This window comes from Bidens hawaiensis, unplaced genomic scaffold (genome assembly GCF_021521415.1).
Source record: "Bidens hawaiensis isolate Kalapana, Puna unplaced genomic scaffold, B.hawaiensis_p1.1 tig00000780_1, whole genome shotgun sequence".
In the NCBI taxonomy this organism is placed as follows: Eukaryota; Viridiplantae; Streptophyta; class Magnoliopsida; order Asterales; family Asteraceae; genus Bidens; species Bidens hawaiensis.
Genome location: NW_027491045.1, coordinates 668185 through 686126, shown reverse-complemented (window position 1 = coordinate 686126; position 17942 = coordinate 668185). Strand labels below are relative to the sequence as shown.

Sequence of the window (17942 nt, the reverse complement as noted above, 5' to 3'; positions counted from 1 at the left end):
GTAAAAAAGTCTTCCAAATCTCTGCTCCCATAAACAAGCCAACAATTCAATCTAATGCATCTAGCTGTAGCGGACCTGTTCATCATTTACTTAAAGGCCGCCATACACTTATCCTCAATCTCAAACCGGCTCCTACTTGCTCACACTACCGGCTCCAGAGACTGACTTTTATAGGAACGCCACTCTCCAAATTCAGCAAGTACACAAGAGTGATTTTACCATTCAGAAACCTGATCTTTAACACCCAACGGTGTTTTGAACTCTACCAAGTACATGCCTCGTGCTCACATCGTTTCTAAAACCCTTAACCTAGTTTAAACCTCATGAATACACTTAGTTGACATCCCCGTGACTCCAGGTTTCATACTTTCATAATGAATCCATTTAGCTATACGTGATTTAGCGAGCCAGACTTTAATACCCAAAAATAGGTCCGCTTCTTCCATTGGCACACAAAAAAATTACCATACTTCCCATTATAATCAATAGATTCTCCAATGCTTTGTAAAGTTGGTGACATAATATGATGCAAACCAGAATCCGGAACCCAAGAGCTTTCACTAAGTCCCAATGCATCAACCCATACACATCCTCATAAGCATAACTCAAATCCTTTTGGCATCAACTCTTTGAATGTCCCACCTCTGTGCAGCTCCGCCAAGTCAACTACGCCCAACTCCCATTATCCCTTTTATCCCAAGGCATGTCAATCAACACTCCATCATACAAAAGTAAGTTAAGAGGCACAAATTTGAAATCGTGGTAGCTTGGTTCTTGTATGAGTATCTAATGGCTCCATCACATAGACCAATTCGACCATACACCAATGAGAATACAAAGATAGAACTGCCGGATCTTTATTTGCTTGTGAGAAAAAAAGGGGGGGGGGGGGGGTTACTGAGAAACATGTGGATACTTGTGGCAAAAGATTTGGGTTTTAGGTTGGATGATGGATACATGATTAGGATAACACATACACAATATCTTGATGTACTTGATTACAACTACATAGTTTAGACAATAAAGGCCAAAGCACAAATTAAAGGAATCATTCAAATTAAGGTTCAATTATGAGGGTTCACACAAGGTGAAGCATTTATGGAAATTATGGTGAACATGCATACTCAAACTTAAAGAACCATGCACTATATGTTGGCAATGACGGGAAAGGAGCAAAATAGCTTGTGAATCGATGAGATTTCGATGTCAAATAGGTAGCTAAAGCTTTGGATGAGGCAAACCAATTACGCATGGAGACTTAACTAAACCTAAATTAGTATTATATTTGTAGTTATTATTTGAACTATGTAACGTTTGATTGACTACGGTTAAAATAGGTTGATGATGACATCGTCTGATATTGTTTTTATTGGTGGTTGGCACCAAAACCGTGCAACTATACAAATGTCGTTTAACTACCATTAACCACTTATCTAGGATACTATATATGTAATGGTTCCAAAATGATATTGAATAGGAACCAAGATATTCGATTAACCTTAATTCGGTTATCCAATTAAATGTGTTCTTTTATACTTTGTTCTGCAATCAAGTTGTCATATTTTGATTGTGTGCTTCTATATCACCGAGCATTTTGCACGAGATCATCTAAAGTTATCTTCCATTGCCTCTAACATTACTTTGTGTTGGCTAGGATGGTGCTTCCTTTGCGGAAAAGCTGAGGTGTCAAGCTCCAATTCGGTCTTTTTGATTTTTGTAAAATAAAAAGTGAACGACTATTTTATAAAAAATCTTATTGGCAACTTAATTATTCTGGAGATTTTCCCTTAAATCTAATGTGTAAAGGTGATGTCTTTAAATAACAAAACAAGATATAAAAACTAAAATTAAAGAAGAAACATTTGTGTATAAATACTAGGCCATATTCCACACAACCTCTAAATCATTAAAAGTTTAAAACCAATAAAACAAGTGAGTGTTGTGAACACCAATCAAAGGAGATGGCATGCTTAAATGTCCAAGTAAAAAATGAAAAGCAAGGAGGCTTCATTGACCCAAGAATCTCATTCTCAAATGATTTTATTGATTCAAATCATCATGAAGACAGTTACACAGAAGCTCCTGTGTCTTCTGATTTCGAGTTTTCAGTCCCCTCATTTTCTTCAAATTCTGCAGATGAAGTCTTCTTCAAAGGCAAACATCCACCATTGAAGGAGAAGGTGGTGACACTCAGAGATGAGCTTCTTTCAGGCCATGATGATGATGACATGTTCATCAACAATAAGATATCAACAGGATGGTGGAGAGAGAAGTTCGGACTTCGAAAGAACCAAAGTGGGAAATGTGATAATAAGAATCTTGGAGTCTTAGAAACCATTGATGAAGCAAAAACCAAACCTACTATTTATTGTCCCAATTTCACAGGTTAGCCTGCATGTATTTGATCTTATGTTAAGAACAAAATGTTGGTTTTTCGTGGCAGGAAACCGATGATTTTGGATGAAAAATGGCGAGTATGATAACAATTTGTTAAAGAAATCATATATCATATTTGATTTTCGGTTACAAACAAAAAAAATCTTTATGGAACTATGTAAAATAGAAGTTTAATTTGTTGTATAAAAAAATCTTTATGGAACTAATGTTCACTAATTTTTTTTGCAGGAAGCAATCAATATTAGTGACCTTACCAAGGAGTAATTAAGGAAATCATGCAGTTTATTATTGAAGTTGAAGGTTTTTTTTTCCTCTGATTTGTTTGGTATATTTAATTAGTGTTAGTTTAAGAAGTTGATGTGTGTGAAGTCACTTAACTGTCTCTGCTGTATTCTGTACAAATACTTGCAGCTGAAGGAATTTCTACCCTTTTTCATTTCAGTTACTGATGGTGTTATAAAAATTATTTAAAAGTATTTTACCCTATCTTTTGTGTATTTAAGACATGCTTATTGTTGTGCAGATATACTTTTTGTAATAGTACCTCTCCTGTTATTTAAGTTTAAACTGTGGGTTTATTTTATTCTTAAAAGACTATATTTGGAGCTTCAGTTCTTCAATGAAAAATGAAACTTTCATAACTTATATTTCCTATGGATGAAGACATTATATGTATAAATGAGCCATTAATACTTGGATCTTGTTCAGATCTGAATATGTGCATGTACAACATTAAAATATATTGTAATTCATGCTTGCTGGAGAGATTGTTCCCTTTGCTTACATGGAAAATTCTAGGAGCAATCTATGGAAGGAACCCTCATGTTCCTTTCTTTTACTAATATTATTTATCTGATTATATATATATAATCATATCCTGATTATATATTACTAATAGAATAGAATAAAAAATTATGGTATCAGTTTGCATTTTTGAATTAAGTGGTAACTACTTCAAAATTTTAGGTAGAAATAATCAATGCCAATGAGTTTAAAGTCTGTGTGTAAGATAAGAACCAAATAATATATTATAAACTCATAATAGGAGTGTTTTCTTTATTATTGCATACATATGGCCCATAATTAAGGGCTCAATGATAATAAATTACCATGTCATTTTTGACATCATGGATACAATATAAATGGGATATGCATATATGTAGCTGTATCTGGACCCCGGTAAAAAATATAGGGCATGCAGTACGCGTACTGATAGTTTTAATTGAATTAACTAGGCGTTCTTGATTGAGAGAATGCTTGTTGGCTGTCAAAATTCTTTCTTAAATCTAGCTCTGAGTCCATGTTCTGGAATTGGAAATGGACTATACTGTATTAAGTTTGCCGAACCCACCAATTCCCATCTGTTGTTCAAAATCAACAACAACAAAATTAGCATGGTCGAATTACTTACGAGTTACGACTACTATTTTTGAATCAAGAAATTCTGTTAATTCCTAGTTATTTTAGTCTTCACGTGTTAGCATCATACCTATACTTTGTGAGCATATGATGGAGTAGAACAAGCATTTCAAGCTTTGCAAGTTCATTTCCGGGACAAGCGTGAATTCCGTTACCAAATGGCATGTATGTGTTTGGTTTTGGAGGATTCTGTGAAACAATCATGAATTAGTTAACAATTAACTCCTTAAATATCAATTTATAGTTATGTCGGTTTAGGCTTACTCATGTATGTTTCAGACTTTTAACTATGGCATGCATTGCATTCCATACCTCAAATCTGAAGGGATCAAAATTTTCAGGTTCTGCAAAGAATTCCGGATTATGGTGAATGCTCCTAAACAATGGCATCACTTTCCATCCTTTCGGAATAAGGAATCCTGTGTTTATGTCCATCATTAGTCACATAAAACCACTTTCCAAACGATTATAAGCGTTTAAAAAATATCGAATTTGACTCACCTTCGTATTCGACATCCACTGCTGCTTCTCTAAAAGTAAAAGATATAATACTTGCCTTCCTTAGGCTCTCTAATATAACCTGAAGTTGATGTGCATACATATTAGTGAATAGTAATTAACATGTAGCAAATCATATACCGAAAACTTTTCTAGTTATATGATCACAGTACATACTTTATATGTTAGTGGCATTTTCCTTGTCATTGCCCAAGTCAAGGACCGATTCTCGCCACATTCGGATTCACAAATTGCCATCTGCTCTCCCTGCAGCCATCAGCAGTGGAAGTTCTTCAGTACGAATGTACGATCATTCTATAAGACAAATGTCACATGACACGTTGGCGCATATATAGAATTACATCATAATTACATTCTAAAAGTATAATTACTTCTTAAATCTTACCTTAACAGCCTCTAGAAGTTTGGGGTCATCATTTAGATATTTCAATATCCATGTGAGAACACTGGCTGTTGTATCTTGAGCTGCAAACAGTACCCCAATGATGTTATCTGTTATTTGTTCTTCACTCAATATGTTTCCTTTTTCGTCCCTGAAGTTCAAGAGATGACTCAAGAGATTGTTTGCTGACATTTTATTTTCCTTCGTTTCTCGGAGAATCTCAACAAGAATCTGATCAAGCCTTTTCCTTGCCTACAAGTTTTCATATCAATCGACGCGTTTAGTTACTAGAAGCGGCTAACACATAAAAAATGTGGAAACTTTATCTTGTTTACCATTAAAGATTTATGATATGCGGTTCCTGGTAGCTTTGATGGGAAACAATTGTAACCTTTTTCTAAGATGTTATAATTCTCCTTCAACTCATCAGTATATTTCTTGTTCAGCTGACCGAAGATCGACAAAACACCCACCTCAAAAGCAAACTGCACATGTTCCATACATGATTGGTATTTATACAAGTTCACAAATTGAAATAAACAGAAGAAAATTAGTCATTGCTAAAATAGTACCTTCTTCATCACCTCAAAAGTGTTAATGACTTGACCATTGGCCCATGATTCCAGACTAGATATGGCTAGTTTTTCAATATCAGGAATGAGCTTTCGGGTTACTTCTGGAAAAAACGAGGTTTGAACCAACTTCCTCATGCAAGAATGCAGTGGCGGATTTACATAGAATGGGGGTGGTTCCGTGGAACCACCCGAGTTTCGAAATAATAGTGTACTTTTATATAGAAAATATTATAGGAACCACCTTATAAATTAGGAAGGAACCACCCTATTCTCAACCATAATCGCTGGTCTGCTGGTAAAAATTTGGTTTTGTACGTGTGAGGTTACGGGTTCGATCCGGTTTTGATGTGTTTTTTTTGAACTTTTTTTTTAATTAAGCCTATGTTCACATTCATTTGTTAAATGCTAATTACTTGTTCTAGTTAATTGTTTTTTATGTTGTTAGTTGTTAAGTTATTTGTTAAATTTAGTTTTAATTTGTTAGTTTGTTAGTTTTTGTTAGTTTCTTAGTTTAGTTTTTATGAACATCACGAGATATTTCTAAAGAGAACCATCGAACCTTGGATCATCATCTTCAAGTAGTAAACCGTCAAAAATAAATTTGAATGATCTTCCATGGGATCCTTCCGAAGGGCAACCAATTTCATCTTATCACCAAAGCCAAAAAGATGAAATTAGACGGGCATATCTACTTAGAGGTCTTTTATTATTTTATCGTATTTTTATTGTGTAATGAACTTTGCTGGAACCATCGAACCGACCCGAACCTCAAACCGACCTGAAATTTTTTTATACCCGACTCTATGAAATTGAAGCATCTATAAGTAGTGCACCACCCGAAAAAACTTTCTGGATCCGCCACTGCAAGCATGGTAGTTTCCGGTGTGAAAAAACAGTGCGGATGGCCCAATCAACTTCTCTTTACTTTTTGGGTATGTAGGTTTTAACAAGTGAGGTTGAGATACAAGTACAAACCGCGCTGCTTCCGGGCTTGCTAACATAACACAAGGATATCCAAGTATTCGAGTTTTGAATATATCTCCATATCTGATCATGATGCAAAAAATAATAACATTGTAAGTATTATATAGCGAGTTGCGCATCCGCTAAAACTAAATTGCGTACTATACCTTTTCTGCTTTGACGCGTAGAAAACATTCGGGTCTTGTGTGTACATTCGGAGCGACTCTCCAATGCAAGGCCACTCCATTGAGCCTGGGGGAAGCCTAGCTCTACTTTTGTGCCTCCTCTTTTCTTTCTTGAATAAATAATATGAGAAAAGAGAGGATATAAAGATGTCACATAGAAAATAGTTGCAAAAAGCTTCATGAATGTGGGATATTCCTGTCTGGTGGAGAGGATCCTTTACTTTTAGTTGAGGGAAAATTAAGGGGTCATGGGGTTTATATAGATCCAGATCAGCCAGAATATTTGGTTCACTATTAGTCTATCACCACAAGATGTAAAGTTTTGGTATACATTACGTATTCGCCACTCGTATCGAAATCCTCAAGCTATATCCAAAGATAATAATGACAACATGATCAAAATATTTCTAATATATATCCAAACAAGCCCAAGTGACCTTACCCTTTTGTGAATCTCGTTATATTTCATTAGAAAGCAGTGTTCACATCAGTACAGAAAGCAAACGAGGAACAAATTGTGTCGTTAAAAAATAATATTCATAGATCGTGGGGTCATAACAAAGCATTTCGTATACAAACCTAGTCTTTATTACATAACTTTAGAATAATCAAGTTTCATGGGGAAAAAGAACCCATGAAGATCATATAAGGACAAACAATATATGACAAAGAGAAAATCTATACTTATGTCATGTTTAGGGGTATCCTTATCTTCCAGCTGCTTTGATACTTGATAGCTAGTTTAATATTAATCTCTACTCTGTAATGGTGGCCATATAAATGGCCCACTTTCGGCATGCAAAACAACATGGGAATCTAAGGTGACCTCAATCAGGGAAACATCTATTTCTGGAAGCAAATATTGGCAATTGAACAGTATATATAAATGAGTTTTTGTGGCTTGAATTTACTTGCATTGAGTGCATGGTAGGCCCTCAATTAAGATTTGTGCGAATGTTTCATGTTCTTGATTTTTCTCTAGAGAGTCCATAAACTTCATCTAGAAGGGGCTTGTTTGTCTTAAGTGCATAGACTTATATAATTTTCGGTCTGTCATGAGCTCTCACTACTAAACATACTAGTAATCGATATCACTAATCGATTACCCATCGAACTTCAGTGGTAAAATCGACAATTACCGACAGACTATCAAGTGTATCAACCGGTAATAAAATATATTGCATTTGATTTGTGTAATTAAAAATTAAATTGTATTCATAAAGGGTCTGTTTGTATGTTGCCGATAATAATTCAGTTAAACCGTGTGAAACAATCATATTAGATGATGATATGAAACTTGTAGGTGATGTTGGTGATCACTGTAAGTAATGTCTCGCAAATAAGATTATTGTGGCCATTTTTCGATAGAGGTTCAATGGATTGCCTTTGGTAATCGTATATGCCGACGTAATTGATTCTTGGTGATACTCATTTGTTTAATAGTATTCCTCAATAATGTTATTTCTGTAATTAGTTGATAAACTACTTGGATTAGCTAGATAGGGGCAAACGGGATAGAAATAACCCAAACATAAAACATATATAACTTAGGCTACGGTTGAAGTTACAAGCCATCTATTGGACCTGAATTCCATCAAGTATGACAAAGATTTCGTCACTAAATATTTCCTTAATTCTAGTGATTTTCAATACTTTTCTTTTAATCCAAAAAATGTAGTTGGCCTTAATTTACACGTTTATTTATATTTTTAAGTTCAACATTTTTCTTGATGTGCCGGTTCAAAAATTTGGTATCACCTACTAGCTTTAGAGGTTCTCACAAACCAAACCCTTATGTAATATTTTTGAACATTCAATAAATTATTAGAATTCTCTCTTCTTTATTTCTTTATTTTTTTCTTCTCTATATTATTACTCTAGGATGGGTCGCTAAAAAGATTTTGGTTCTATATCAATATCATTTGCCCCGAAGTTTTGGTAGTCGGTAGATCTTACGTTCAATAATAGGATAGGATCCACTTTAAAGTTGAAATCGATCAGTTTGGTTTATGAACCGACATTTTTGTACTAAATAACATTATATAGCGCCGGCCATGCTAGATGGGGACCAGTTTATCATTTACTGTCCACCAAAAACATTAGTAATAATTTATGATAGAATTTTAAAATTATAGCAAATACTAGAAAAATATCTCCATATATGATATATATGATGCTGGTCTCGACTCGTACTAAAAGGCATTTTGCCCAAACATTATTCTAGTCAAATATCTAACTCATTACTTTTTTGCACCCCTAGGATATATATAGAGTTAGTAACGGGTCATGTTTAAGAAAAATTCCAGTCCATACGGCCATACCTGATTATAAAATCTTGTCTCAAACTGAACTCAAACCCGTTAGGTCTCTATCGGGTAATTACACATCAGGTATTGGAAACTACCTAGGTAGAATTATTGGGGTCAAACATAAATGAGTTTTCAAGGATAGTGACATGCAGTGTTTAAAAAACTGATTCAAACCGGCCAGTTGAACCGGTTAAACTGGATTTCGCACAGCAGACCTGTATTTTTGACTGGTTTGTTAGAACATCGTACCGACGGTTTTTTTCTAAGATACCGGTTTACACCGGCAAATCGGTTTTAAGTCCGAGAAATTTTTTATATTTGCGGTCCATATTTTATCAGAAATTGTTTTTTACACAGCAATTAACATTCAAACGTGTAAACTATAGGACTGTTTTTTTTAAAAAAATTGAGTGCTTTTATATTATTTTTTGTTATGAAATCATTTACTTTTAGATTATTTTTGGAGTTTAAGTTGTATTTATAGGAAATTATAAAGTAAACTATTTAACTGGTTAAACATCACAATATAACCGGTTCAACTGGTTGTATAAATTTTTTTAGCTCAATCTAGTACGAGTAAAAAATCGGTTTTTAAAACATTGGTGATATGGCGGTGCAAGGTGCACCAAAGTTGATGTGGTCGTGAGTGTGGGCCGTGAGAAATCAAGGGATGTGAATCAAGCATACATATATGATATATCGAATGGTTTATCTTGTCATATCAGACACCATATAATGGCCTGGTACAACTAGCTAGCACCATCGTGGGTTGAGGGGCCCTTGATTTCCCGAATCGTCTTTTTAAACGGTTCTGGAGATTTCTTTGGTGCAATCACTCTATGTATGTATCACTACCCATTACTCCCGCCAAATATTGTATACTATTCATATTTATTATTGCCCATGCATTTAATCTCGTTTGTTTCTTTGTTTCAGCCTTACAATGTAAAATTTTCGTTATTAACTTTTATGTGGTTTAATCAATCGATGTGACTGGCTTAGAGTACTCGGGACATATGCCGAATATTAGACCATTGGTTACAAAAAAAAAAGTTGTTTTAGATGGTTTAAATAAAAGTACTCGGGACATATGCCGACATATGCCGAATGGTGATATAGTAGCGATTTTTTTGCTGGATTAGGTGGTTTTACAAAAAAAAAAATGGTTTTAGATAACTGACTAAGTATTAAGTGCTTTTAGATAATTAGGTATCTCAAATAGCATATTTTGAGAACACGTCAACTAACTTTTCCAAATAGTAGTCCAAGTCATCCAGTTGTGACATTTGGAAGTCGCTATCTCAAATAGCGGATTACGCAAACCACAATTTTCGGATGATGACATGAATTGCCACTTAAAAGCTAGCTGATATGTTCGCATAATCCGCTATTTGGGATAACAAATGACCTAAAAGCACTTAAATTTTAGTCGGCTACCTAAAACCACTTCTTCCTTTATTTTTTTTGTTTGATAAAACTACCTAATTCAGCATAAAATTAATTATCTATAGTAGCACTATACATTTGATTTGGTCTTCTCTACAAATAGAAGTATAATGTAACTTCATACTTTACAACAATATCTAATACCAAATTAAACCAGTAATATTGTTTCTTCTATAAATAGGAGTATGATGTAACATCATACTTAACAACAATATCTAATACAAATCATATCTAATACCAAATTAAACCAGTAATATTGTTTGTATTAGATGTCGTTGTGATTACCAATTCCTAATCAGCTCAACTAGTATTGGAGTGGAAGAGAAGATTTGGGCGGCGATTTTTCCCGTAATAAGAAAAATAAGAAATTATGGGTTTGGGTTGCCCGATGCTGTCTGCGATCACGGAAGTATGGAGTCGTCGTTTGCCATTAGTTACCCCCGGGCAACCAGGCTTTATTTATTGATCATTCAAAAAACAAAGAGATTTTGTGATTTTTTAATGACAAAAGATGACAAAATACCAAACCCGACATGAAAAAACAAAATCAAATTGGTACAAAAACGGGCATCATACCAAAATACTCGTACCAATAGGGTTTGGATCAAATATAAATGAAATTAACGTGTTAAACGTAAGAATCAAGTAGAGTAATTATATATACAAGTAGAGTAATTATGTAATTACTCTATGATGTAATTACATAATTACTCTACTTGTATATATAATTACTCTACTTGATTATCACGTTTAGCACGTTAATTTCATTTGTACTTTAACCTTCCCTTATCCGTACCATACTGAAAAATTTTGTACGAGTATTGGTACATGTTTTTATTGATTTTTAGTACGGATACAATCGATATGTGTGGATACAAGTATTGTCTCAAACTCATCTCTAAACAGTTAATTCTATTTAAAAATAAAAGGGTTAAACTCAAAATAAATAAAACAAACTCATGTTAGGAACTAGGAAGCCAACTTTAAGTCTTTAATTACTATTCTGATAAGCCCAAAAACAAATACCCATTTCAATAAGCCCAAAAACAAATACCCATTTCAATAAGCCCGTAAGTTCATAACCCATTAACTGTAATACCCAATCTCTCATATCCTCCGATTTGTTTTAAGGTAAATCTAAAACACTATGCCAGCTAACCATCAACGACTACGAGTGACGACCACTCGACCAGACCAGTGAAGTCGTAGACCAAGTTATTAGTTCAGAATTTGATATCGATAGTGGTTTAAATTAATAAATTTCTCTTGCAAGAGCCGGGATACATAATGAAATACTTATCATAGAACACTTATGCGTTGTTTCAGTCATATACATTTGTTATTGAAGTTCGATGCCATTAATTTTAACAAATGATAAGCACGTGGCATTCACATATACATGAAGGCATTTTATTTTGTATATTATTTACATTTCATAAAACACATTAAAGGGATTACTGATGTAATGTCTCAAACGTTGCAAGTAAAGGATCAAGATATAGTGGATGCAATTCGAATAGTTAATGCAACTAAGCAACAAATGCAAACTTTTATACTTGAATGATTTGATTAACTTTTGAAAGAGGTCCATCTAAAAAAATATGCAATTGAAATGGTTAGCAAGGACGATGATTATGTTACTCGGCATGTACAAGAAAAAAAACTTATGTCACCAATCGTCATAATTATGAATTCGAAATTTCAACACAGTGCTAATAAGCAAATCAAGAGATTGACAATGGCTTAACGAGGCAACCATTGTATTGTATTTCTTACGTGTATGGGTAAGCCGGAATGATAATTTTTGTGCATTTGAAATACCGAAGATACTTAGGGTTGCCTAGATAAATCCATATTATTTTGATTACGAAGAAAAAAGACAATCTAGTGTATGAACTCAACAATTATATTCCTAAGATGAAAGGAAATAAGATGTTTACCAAGATGAATGATATATCTAATATTGCAAAAAAAAATGTAGAAAAACCATATTTTTCGTATTTGTTTACCAGTTGCAACGACAATTGTTAAAAGGAATTTTTTTTTTCTCGTGAAGCATGTAGAAACGGAATTGTGTAATCAGTGGGTGACTATTATAATAACTAATTTTGCATTTCTTATATATAAAAAAAGAGGTCTTTGCAAATGTTTCGATTGAAGATGCAATGAGTTATTTTCAAAAACTAAAGACCCGTAAGAAAACGCTATGACATGTTTTCTTTTCCAGTAGCTTTATTTTAATGCGTGTTTTTGCAATGTCTATGTATTTTTATTATGGTAGTGTATTTTATTATATGACGTGATCGGACCTAACCTTATATGAATATTATGATATAGTGTTGTTAGAAGTCCAAAAACCGAAAAATAGTGACCCGTAGAAAATAATCATGATTGTGGGCTTGTGGCACTAATGAAACCATACAAAATTTGTATTCGATGGCGTTTTAAATTTTCAGTGAACAAAATAGAAAAATTAAAATCTTAAGTTGCCTGGCAATAGAAACTTGAAAACAAAAAATAACTTTATATAATACACACACCCGGTGGGACTCGAACCAACAGTCGCCTGATTAGAAGTCAGACGCCTTATCCACTAGGCCACGGGTGCTTTTCTTTATCAACTTGTCAATTGATTTAAAATAAATTATTCTTTTCCTTTTTGACGTCACACAAGTTTGCCATTTTGATCCTTTGAAGCTCTTATTTTAAGGGAAAAAAGAGCCTGTATTGTAAAACGAATCTCTAAAGTAAAGTAGATTTGCATTATTATCCTGAACTTAAATCACTTTTAGTTATTTATTGAATTATATATCTTAACATAACAATAATCATACAGAAAATAAGAACATACATCCTTAGATCTTACTTTGTATATTAAACACATAGTTTCTTTTACTTTATATTAGAACAAAAAAAAAGTATTCAGAGCAATTAGAGTTGACAACGTAACGTACATAGAGAATTACCTCTCTCACGCCCGTTGTGAGCTTTATGATGAATATTAAAAGAGTAGAAATCATAACTATCAAAACCATTGTTCTTTGTGTTGTAAATGACTATATTTACTTACTAGAAACATTGAAATATATAGGTTAGTGCAAAGTGTAAACCCTAAAAGGGTTGATTCGACTAATCATCCGTTTTGTTGGAAGGCGTGTGAACAAGAGAAACATAATTGAAGCCCGCTTTTAGAAGACATGTGTCTTAAAATGGTGGTTGTAAATTCTCCGTTCGTGGCACACTGTCACGTTGGAATGCTTTAACTGGAAATACGTTCGAATATAAGGTAAAATCATCAATAATGTAAATTCTCCGTTCGTGTCACACTATCACGTTGAAATGCTTTAACTGGAAATACGTTCGAATATAAGATAAAATCATCAATAATTATCAAAAACAAATTATAAACAGATTTGCTAGGGACGAGTGAAGTCTATAAATCCGAAAGTAAAATATCAAATAGTTTTAAATAGTTGTAAAGTAATAGAAGTTGAATAAAAACACTATAAACTTAAATGTTTTGCAGTTTGACAAGTTTACAAATAAAGAGTAAAAAACATATATAAAATAGAAATGGGCCTAACTCTTTCATAATCTTTTTATAAAATAAAAATATCAAGAACTTTATAGAAAAAATCAATATTTTTTAATATGAAGATATTATAAGTAAACTTAGAAAGGGACCTAATCCTTTCAAGATCAACAACCTCCAATAACATAACTCTATTATCCATATATGTTACAAGAAGTTAAAAGATACCTAAATATCAATAGAGAATAGAAAACGTGCTCTATCATATCATATCATGTCTCAATCCATTTCTGATATTATTAAGTGACCCCAATTCTTCTATAACCTATCATCTCCAATCTGCATTCTCTTAATTCACCAAAGTTTTCTTTGATCAATTCTGTTTGTTTGTTCGATCATACATATTTCAATGGCTACTGCTTCTTGCACTCACTCTCTTGCAACTCGTTCTTATCCTTCAATTCACCAACTAACACCATCCATGTCCCATGAACACCTTAAAACTTCCAATGATTTGTCTTTTCCGGTCCCGAAGAAGCGATCTCGTCTCCCGGTACTCTCCATGCGCCAAGAATCAGCAGGTATGGTTGTTTGTTCATAAACTTTATTATGAATTTGTTGTTTGTTTTCAAACCAATTTGTTTTTCGGATTTGCCCAACTTTAGTTATTCGAACCCTCTATTGTATTTTATGTTCTGTGTTTTTTGTTCTAGCTACTTTATAGGACTGACTTTTATTTATAAAATACCGCCTTTCTAAAAAAAGAAAAGTTATCCGAACCCAAAAATCCCGTTAGACACAGATCCCGAAAACAAAAAAAAGATACTTATTGGTCAACCCAAGCCTAACTCGTTTATCTAAATGGTCTACAGGTTCAACTCAATGTTAATCCCAACTCATTTAGACTAAACTCAAATCCGTGAATTCAGTGTTAGTCTGTTAGATGTATGAGAAACAATATGTTAATTAGGGTTAGAAAATAATTATTTCTTTATGTGTTATTTATATTTATATATTTCAATCTTTTTAAGAAAATACTATGATGCCTGGTTCTTAAATCCTGTCCAATCGATTCAACTAGTGGACCGCTAAGACGATTAATTTGATGTTCTCTGGTTCTGAAAATCTTTTGTTTTATCTATATCTTCTATATATTAGTTTATATGGTAATCAAACAATTTATGCCATTGGTGTAATAATTTGGATATGAATCTTTGTGAATGTAGTCTTGGAAGTAACACCAAAATCATGGAACCCATCAATTTTGAAAAGTGAAACTCCAGTACTAGTTGAGTTCTACGCCAACTGGTGTGAACCATGTAACATGGTGCACCAACTAATCGATGAGATCGCCACTGATTATGCTGGGAGGCTCGAGCGTGTTGCAATCAATGTCGAGGAGGAGCCACGCTTCGCTGAGGAATATGATATCAAGGTTGTGCCCATTGTTGTGTTGTTCAAAAACGGTGAGAAACAGGAGTCTGTAGTTGGCACCATGCCTAAAGACTTCTTTGTTGCGGGCATTGAACGAGTCTTGGCTAGTTAATCTACAAACTTTTTGTAGAGGAGCGGATCTAGCTTATGGGCACTGAGTTTCATAAGAGTCGGGTTGGCGTACCCGACCCAACACATTAGAAGGTTCAAGTTTGGAAATGCTTGTAAAGTTTTGTTGTTAAATTTCTCTTAAGTATCATAATTTGCATATAAATGTAATGTATGCTATCTTCATGTAATAATAAATACTCATCAGAGTATGTATATTATTAATCAACTATACGTCTATAATATCTAAAACTAAGAGTAATTAAACTGAAAACATAATCAAATCATATATTCTAGATATCTTCGTTAATACGCGTGGAATATTAAGTTACAAGACAACACCGCTACCATCAAGAGTTTCGAATCGTATAAAAATATCTTTGGGCGCATAGGCTCGAGATATACGTGCTATAACAATCACAAAAATGTGTGGTACGAGTACGACCCAACATCTAACATGTGGTCGACAACAAGACAAATGGCCAACACTTCAAACTAATAATTGGTACCACAAAAATTATTTATTTTGGTTATGTCCATGTCAAATGACCACAACTTACTATATTTTACTAAACCTTATCTTTTGTACCAAATCATTGTTTTAGCTTCATTAATATATTACGTGACCAATTTTTCTTAATATTTTTTATTTAGAGGTGGTAGGGACATGTGAGAATCAAAATAATATTTTTAAGGAAAATTCTTAAAAAATAACCAATATAGCAGGAAAATCAAAATTGATCCAAAGTTTAAAATCATTCCATTAAAGTTATTAAAGTTATTAAAGTTACAGTGAAAACAATCGGAGGAGACATATTTGGAATTGTGCCGACTTAAAAAAAGATCCAATAACATTATGTCAAATGTATAAGTAGAGTTAAGTGTCATTTTAGTACCTATGAATTAGCCAATTACGCAACTTTTGTACATATTTTTTATTTTGTGCAAATGGCTACTTCAGTTTCAAAAAAACTTGCATTTTTAGTCTTTTTCTTCTAACCACGTCTATTTTTCCTTTAAGTAATGGATAATTTGGGAACTTCGTTATTTTCTTTGGTTTTTCTTTTCTTTTAAACGCTTATATATTGTAATCCCTAAATCCCCAAATCATAAATCCAAATCCAAATCTTAAATCCCCAAACTCTTTCTCCATATCATCATAGGGTTTGAATTTTTACGATATTCGGGGATTTAGGATTTAGATTTTGATGTTATGATTTGGGATTTAGGTTTTACAATATATAAGTGTTTAAAAGAAAAGAAAAACACGAAGAAAATAACGAAGTTATCAAATTATCCTTAACTTAACGGAAAAAATAGACGGGATTAGAAAAAAAAGTACTAAAAATGCAAGTTTTTTGAAACTGAAGTAGCCATTTGCACAAAATAAATAATATGCACTAAAGTTACGTAGTTGACCAAACCACGGGTAATAAAATGATCAACCGTTTAATTATCAAATTTAAAAACAAAAAGAATGGTTAATCCAGTTATACGGTGTCACATGAACCAATCATGACCATGCGACACCAAACTTATCATTTATAAAGCTTATTTCCTGACCCAAACATACAATATAAAAACCATATACACAACTTCCATTTTGCATCCATAATTCGCATAACTTTCCAAACACAACTATGCAACTAGGCAAAAAGATCTAACAATAGACAATTTAAACCAAGAACATATTAACTAAAGTGAATAAGTGAGTCTATTACAAAAAACTTAGTATAAATAAATAACTATAACATATCAAGCAGCTTCCTCGTTCTTCTTAGTGCATCAGCATTGTCTTTCATGTACACAGCTAGTTCAAGATCGCTGATTCGACCATAATAACCAACGATTTTGAAAAACTTGAGGTTTTCATGGTGATGATCAGCAACAATACGGGTTGCTTTCCTTCTCCTTTTGGGAGAAGAAAACCAAAATTGCAAAAAGGCATTACATCATCTTCCACTGCCACTGCCACCCCCTTAGCCAAAGCATTTGACATCCAGCCATCAATTCTAACCCCTTAAGGGGAAATCAGGCATGGAAAAACGCTTAACGGCCACATGAGGTGGCACACGGCACATGAACGAGTGGTTGCCGGTTATGGGATTGTGGCCGCTTTGGGTGATGAGCCGTCACAACAATGTGTTACAAGACCGCCTTAACCAGTCCCTACCGCAGGAGGATGGAGAAGAATTCTCAATGCCTACAATGGAGTGAATGTATACGTTAATAAAGGCCCATATTTATCATAAAAAGTTGTGTGCTATTTTATGATATGTAATTTAGCACTTTGACATACTATATTGTTACAACAAAACATTTGGGCCATGTTAGACTTATATGTTGTATTGTCGTATAAGTTTATAGTTGTGACATGAAGAAACATTTAATATATTTCAGTTTGGGTGCTTTAAAGAAAAAAAAAGGAAAAAAAAACAGATCCGTTTGCTATTTTTTAGGCTAGTTGTTAATTATGAGATATAAACGAATAAAGTTACTAATTTTGTGACTTAATATCGGTCGTTAATTTTTTACTATTGTGATTTCAGTCGGGTTTGAAATTCGAAAGCACATATCCCGTTTGGTAGTAGTATAAACTATAAAGGAATTGCCTTAGCCAAATGGCTGAACTAAATATTATAATATTATAGAAAGGATTTGGGAAAAAAACTG

At 33.4% G+C, this 17942-nt stretch overlaps 2 protein-coding genes, 1 non-coding gene and 1 pseudogene across 5 annotated transcripts; 2 read left to right on the top strand and 2 right to left on the bottom strand.

Moving 5' to 3' along the window:
* Positions 1-896: 896 nt before the first annotated feature.
* LOC143536365 (uncharacterized) lies at positions 897-2842 on the top strand. Of its 2 annotated transcripts, XR_013135875.1 has the most exons (3): positions 897-2385; positions 2626-2697; positions 2815-2842. XR_013135875.1 is itself a non-coding variant. In XM_077030372.1 (2 exons), the coding sequence occupies exons 1-2, from the start codon at positions 1962-1964 to the stop codon at positions 2640-2642; spliced, it is 441 nt and encodes a 146-aa protein (XP_076886487.1). In that variant the 5' UTR covers positions 897-1961; the 3' UTR covers positions 2643-2842. The 2 variants fall into 2 exon arrangements, 1 of the variants encoding a protein (XP_076886487.1); XM_077030372.1 differs by having other exon boundaries at positions 2626-2842.
* Positions 2843-3359: 517 nt separating this feature from the next.
* On the bottom strand, positions 3360-6811 carry LOC143537633 (abscisic acid 8'-hydroxylase 4-like; annotated as a pseudogene). The gene is made up of 10 exons (XR_013136096.1): positions 6423-6811; positions 6161-6339; positions 5290-5432; positions 5053-5202; positions 4721-4969; positions 4492-4581; positions 4318-4396; positions 4129-4235; positions 3887-4005; positions 3360-3758 (listed from the first exon to the last, which is right to left on the bottom strand). The product of XR_013136096.1 is annotated as an abscisic acid 8'-hydroxylase 4-like (transcript).
* A 5919-nt stretch (positions 6812-12730) lies between these two features.
* TRNAR-UCU (transfer RNA arginine (anticodon UCU)) lies at positions 12731-12803 on the bottom strand. Its single transcript has one exon. It is a non-coding gene; the product is annotated as a tRNA-Arg (tRNA).
* A 1145-nt stretch (positions 12804-13948) lies between these two features.
* On the top strand, positions 13949-15498 carry LOC143536355 (thioredoxin M3, chloroplastic-like). The gene is made up of 2 exons (XM_077030366.1): positions 13949-14308; positions 14954-15498. The coding sequence occupies exons 1-2, from the start codon at positions 14137-14139 to the stop codon at positions 15271-15273; spliced, it is 492 nt and encodes a 163-aa protein (XP_076886481.1). The 5' UTR covers positions 13949-14136; the 3' UTR covers positions 15274-15498.
* The last annotated feature ends 2444 nt before the right edge of the window (positions 15499-17942 follow it).

Excerpts from the sequence above, each read along its gene's own strand:
- LOC143536365 (XM_077030372.1), top strand. The coding sequence starts at position 1,962 with ATGGCATGCTTAAATGTCCAAGTAAAAAATGAAAAGCAAGGAGGCTTC.
- LOC143536355 (XM_077030366.1), top strand. The coding sequence starts at position 14,137 with ATGGCTACTGCTTCTTGCACTCACTCTCTTGCAACTCGTTCTTATCCT. Across the intron at positions 14,309-14,953 it reads CATGCGCCAAGAATCAGCAG|TCTTGGAAGTAACACCAAAA; the intron begins GTATGGTTGTTT and ends TTGTGAATGTAG.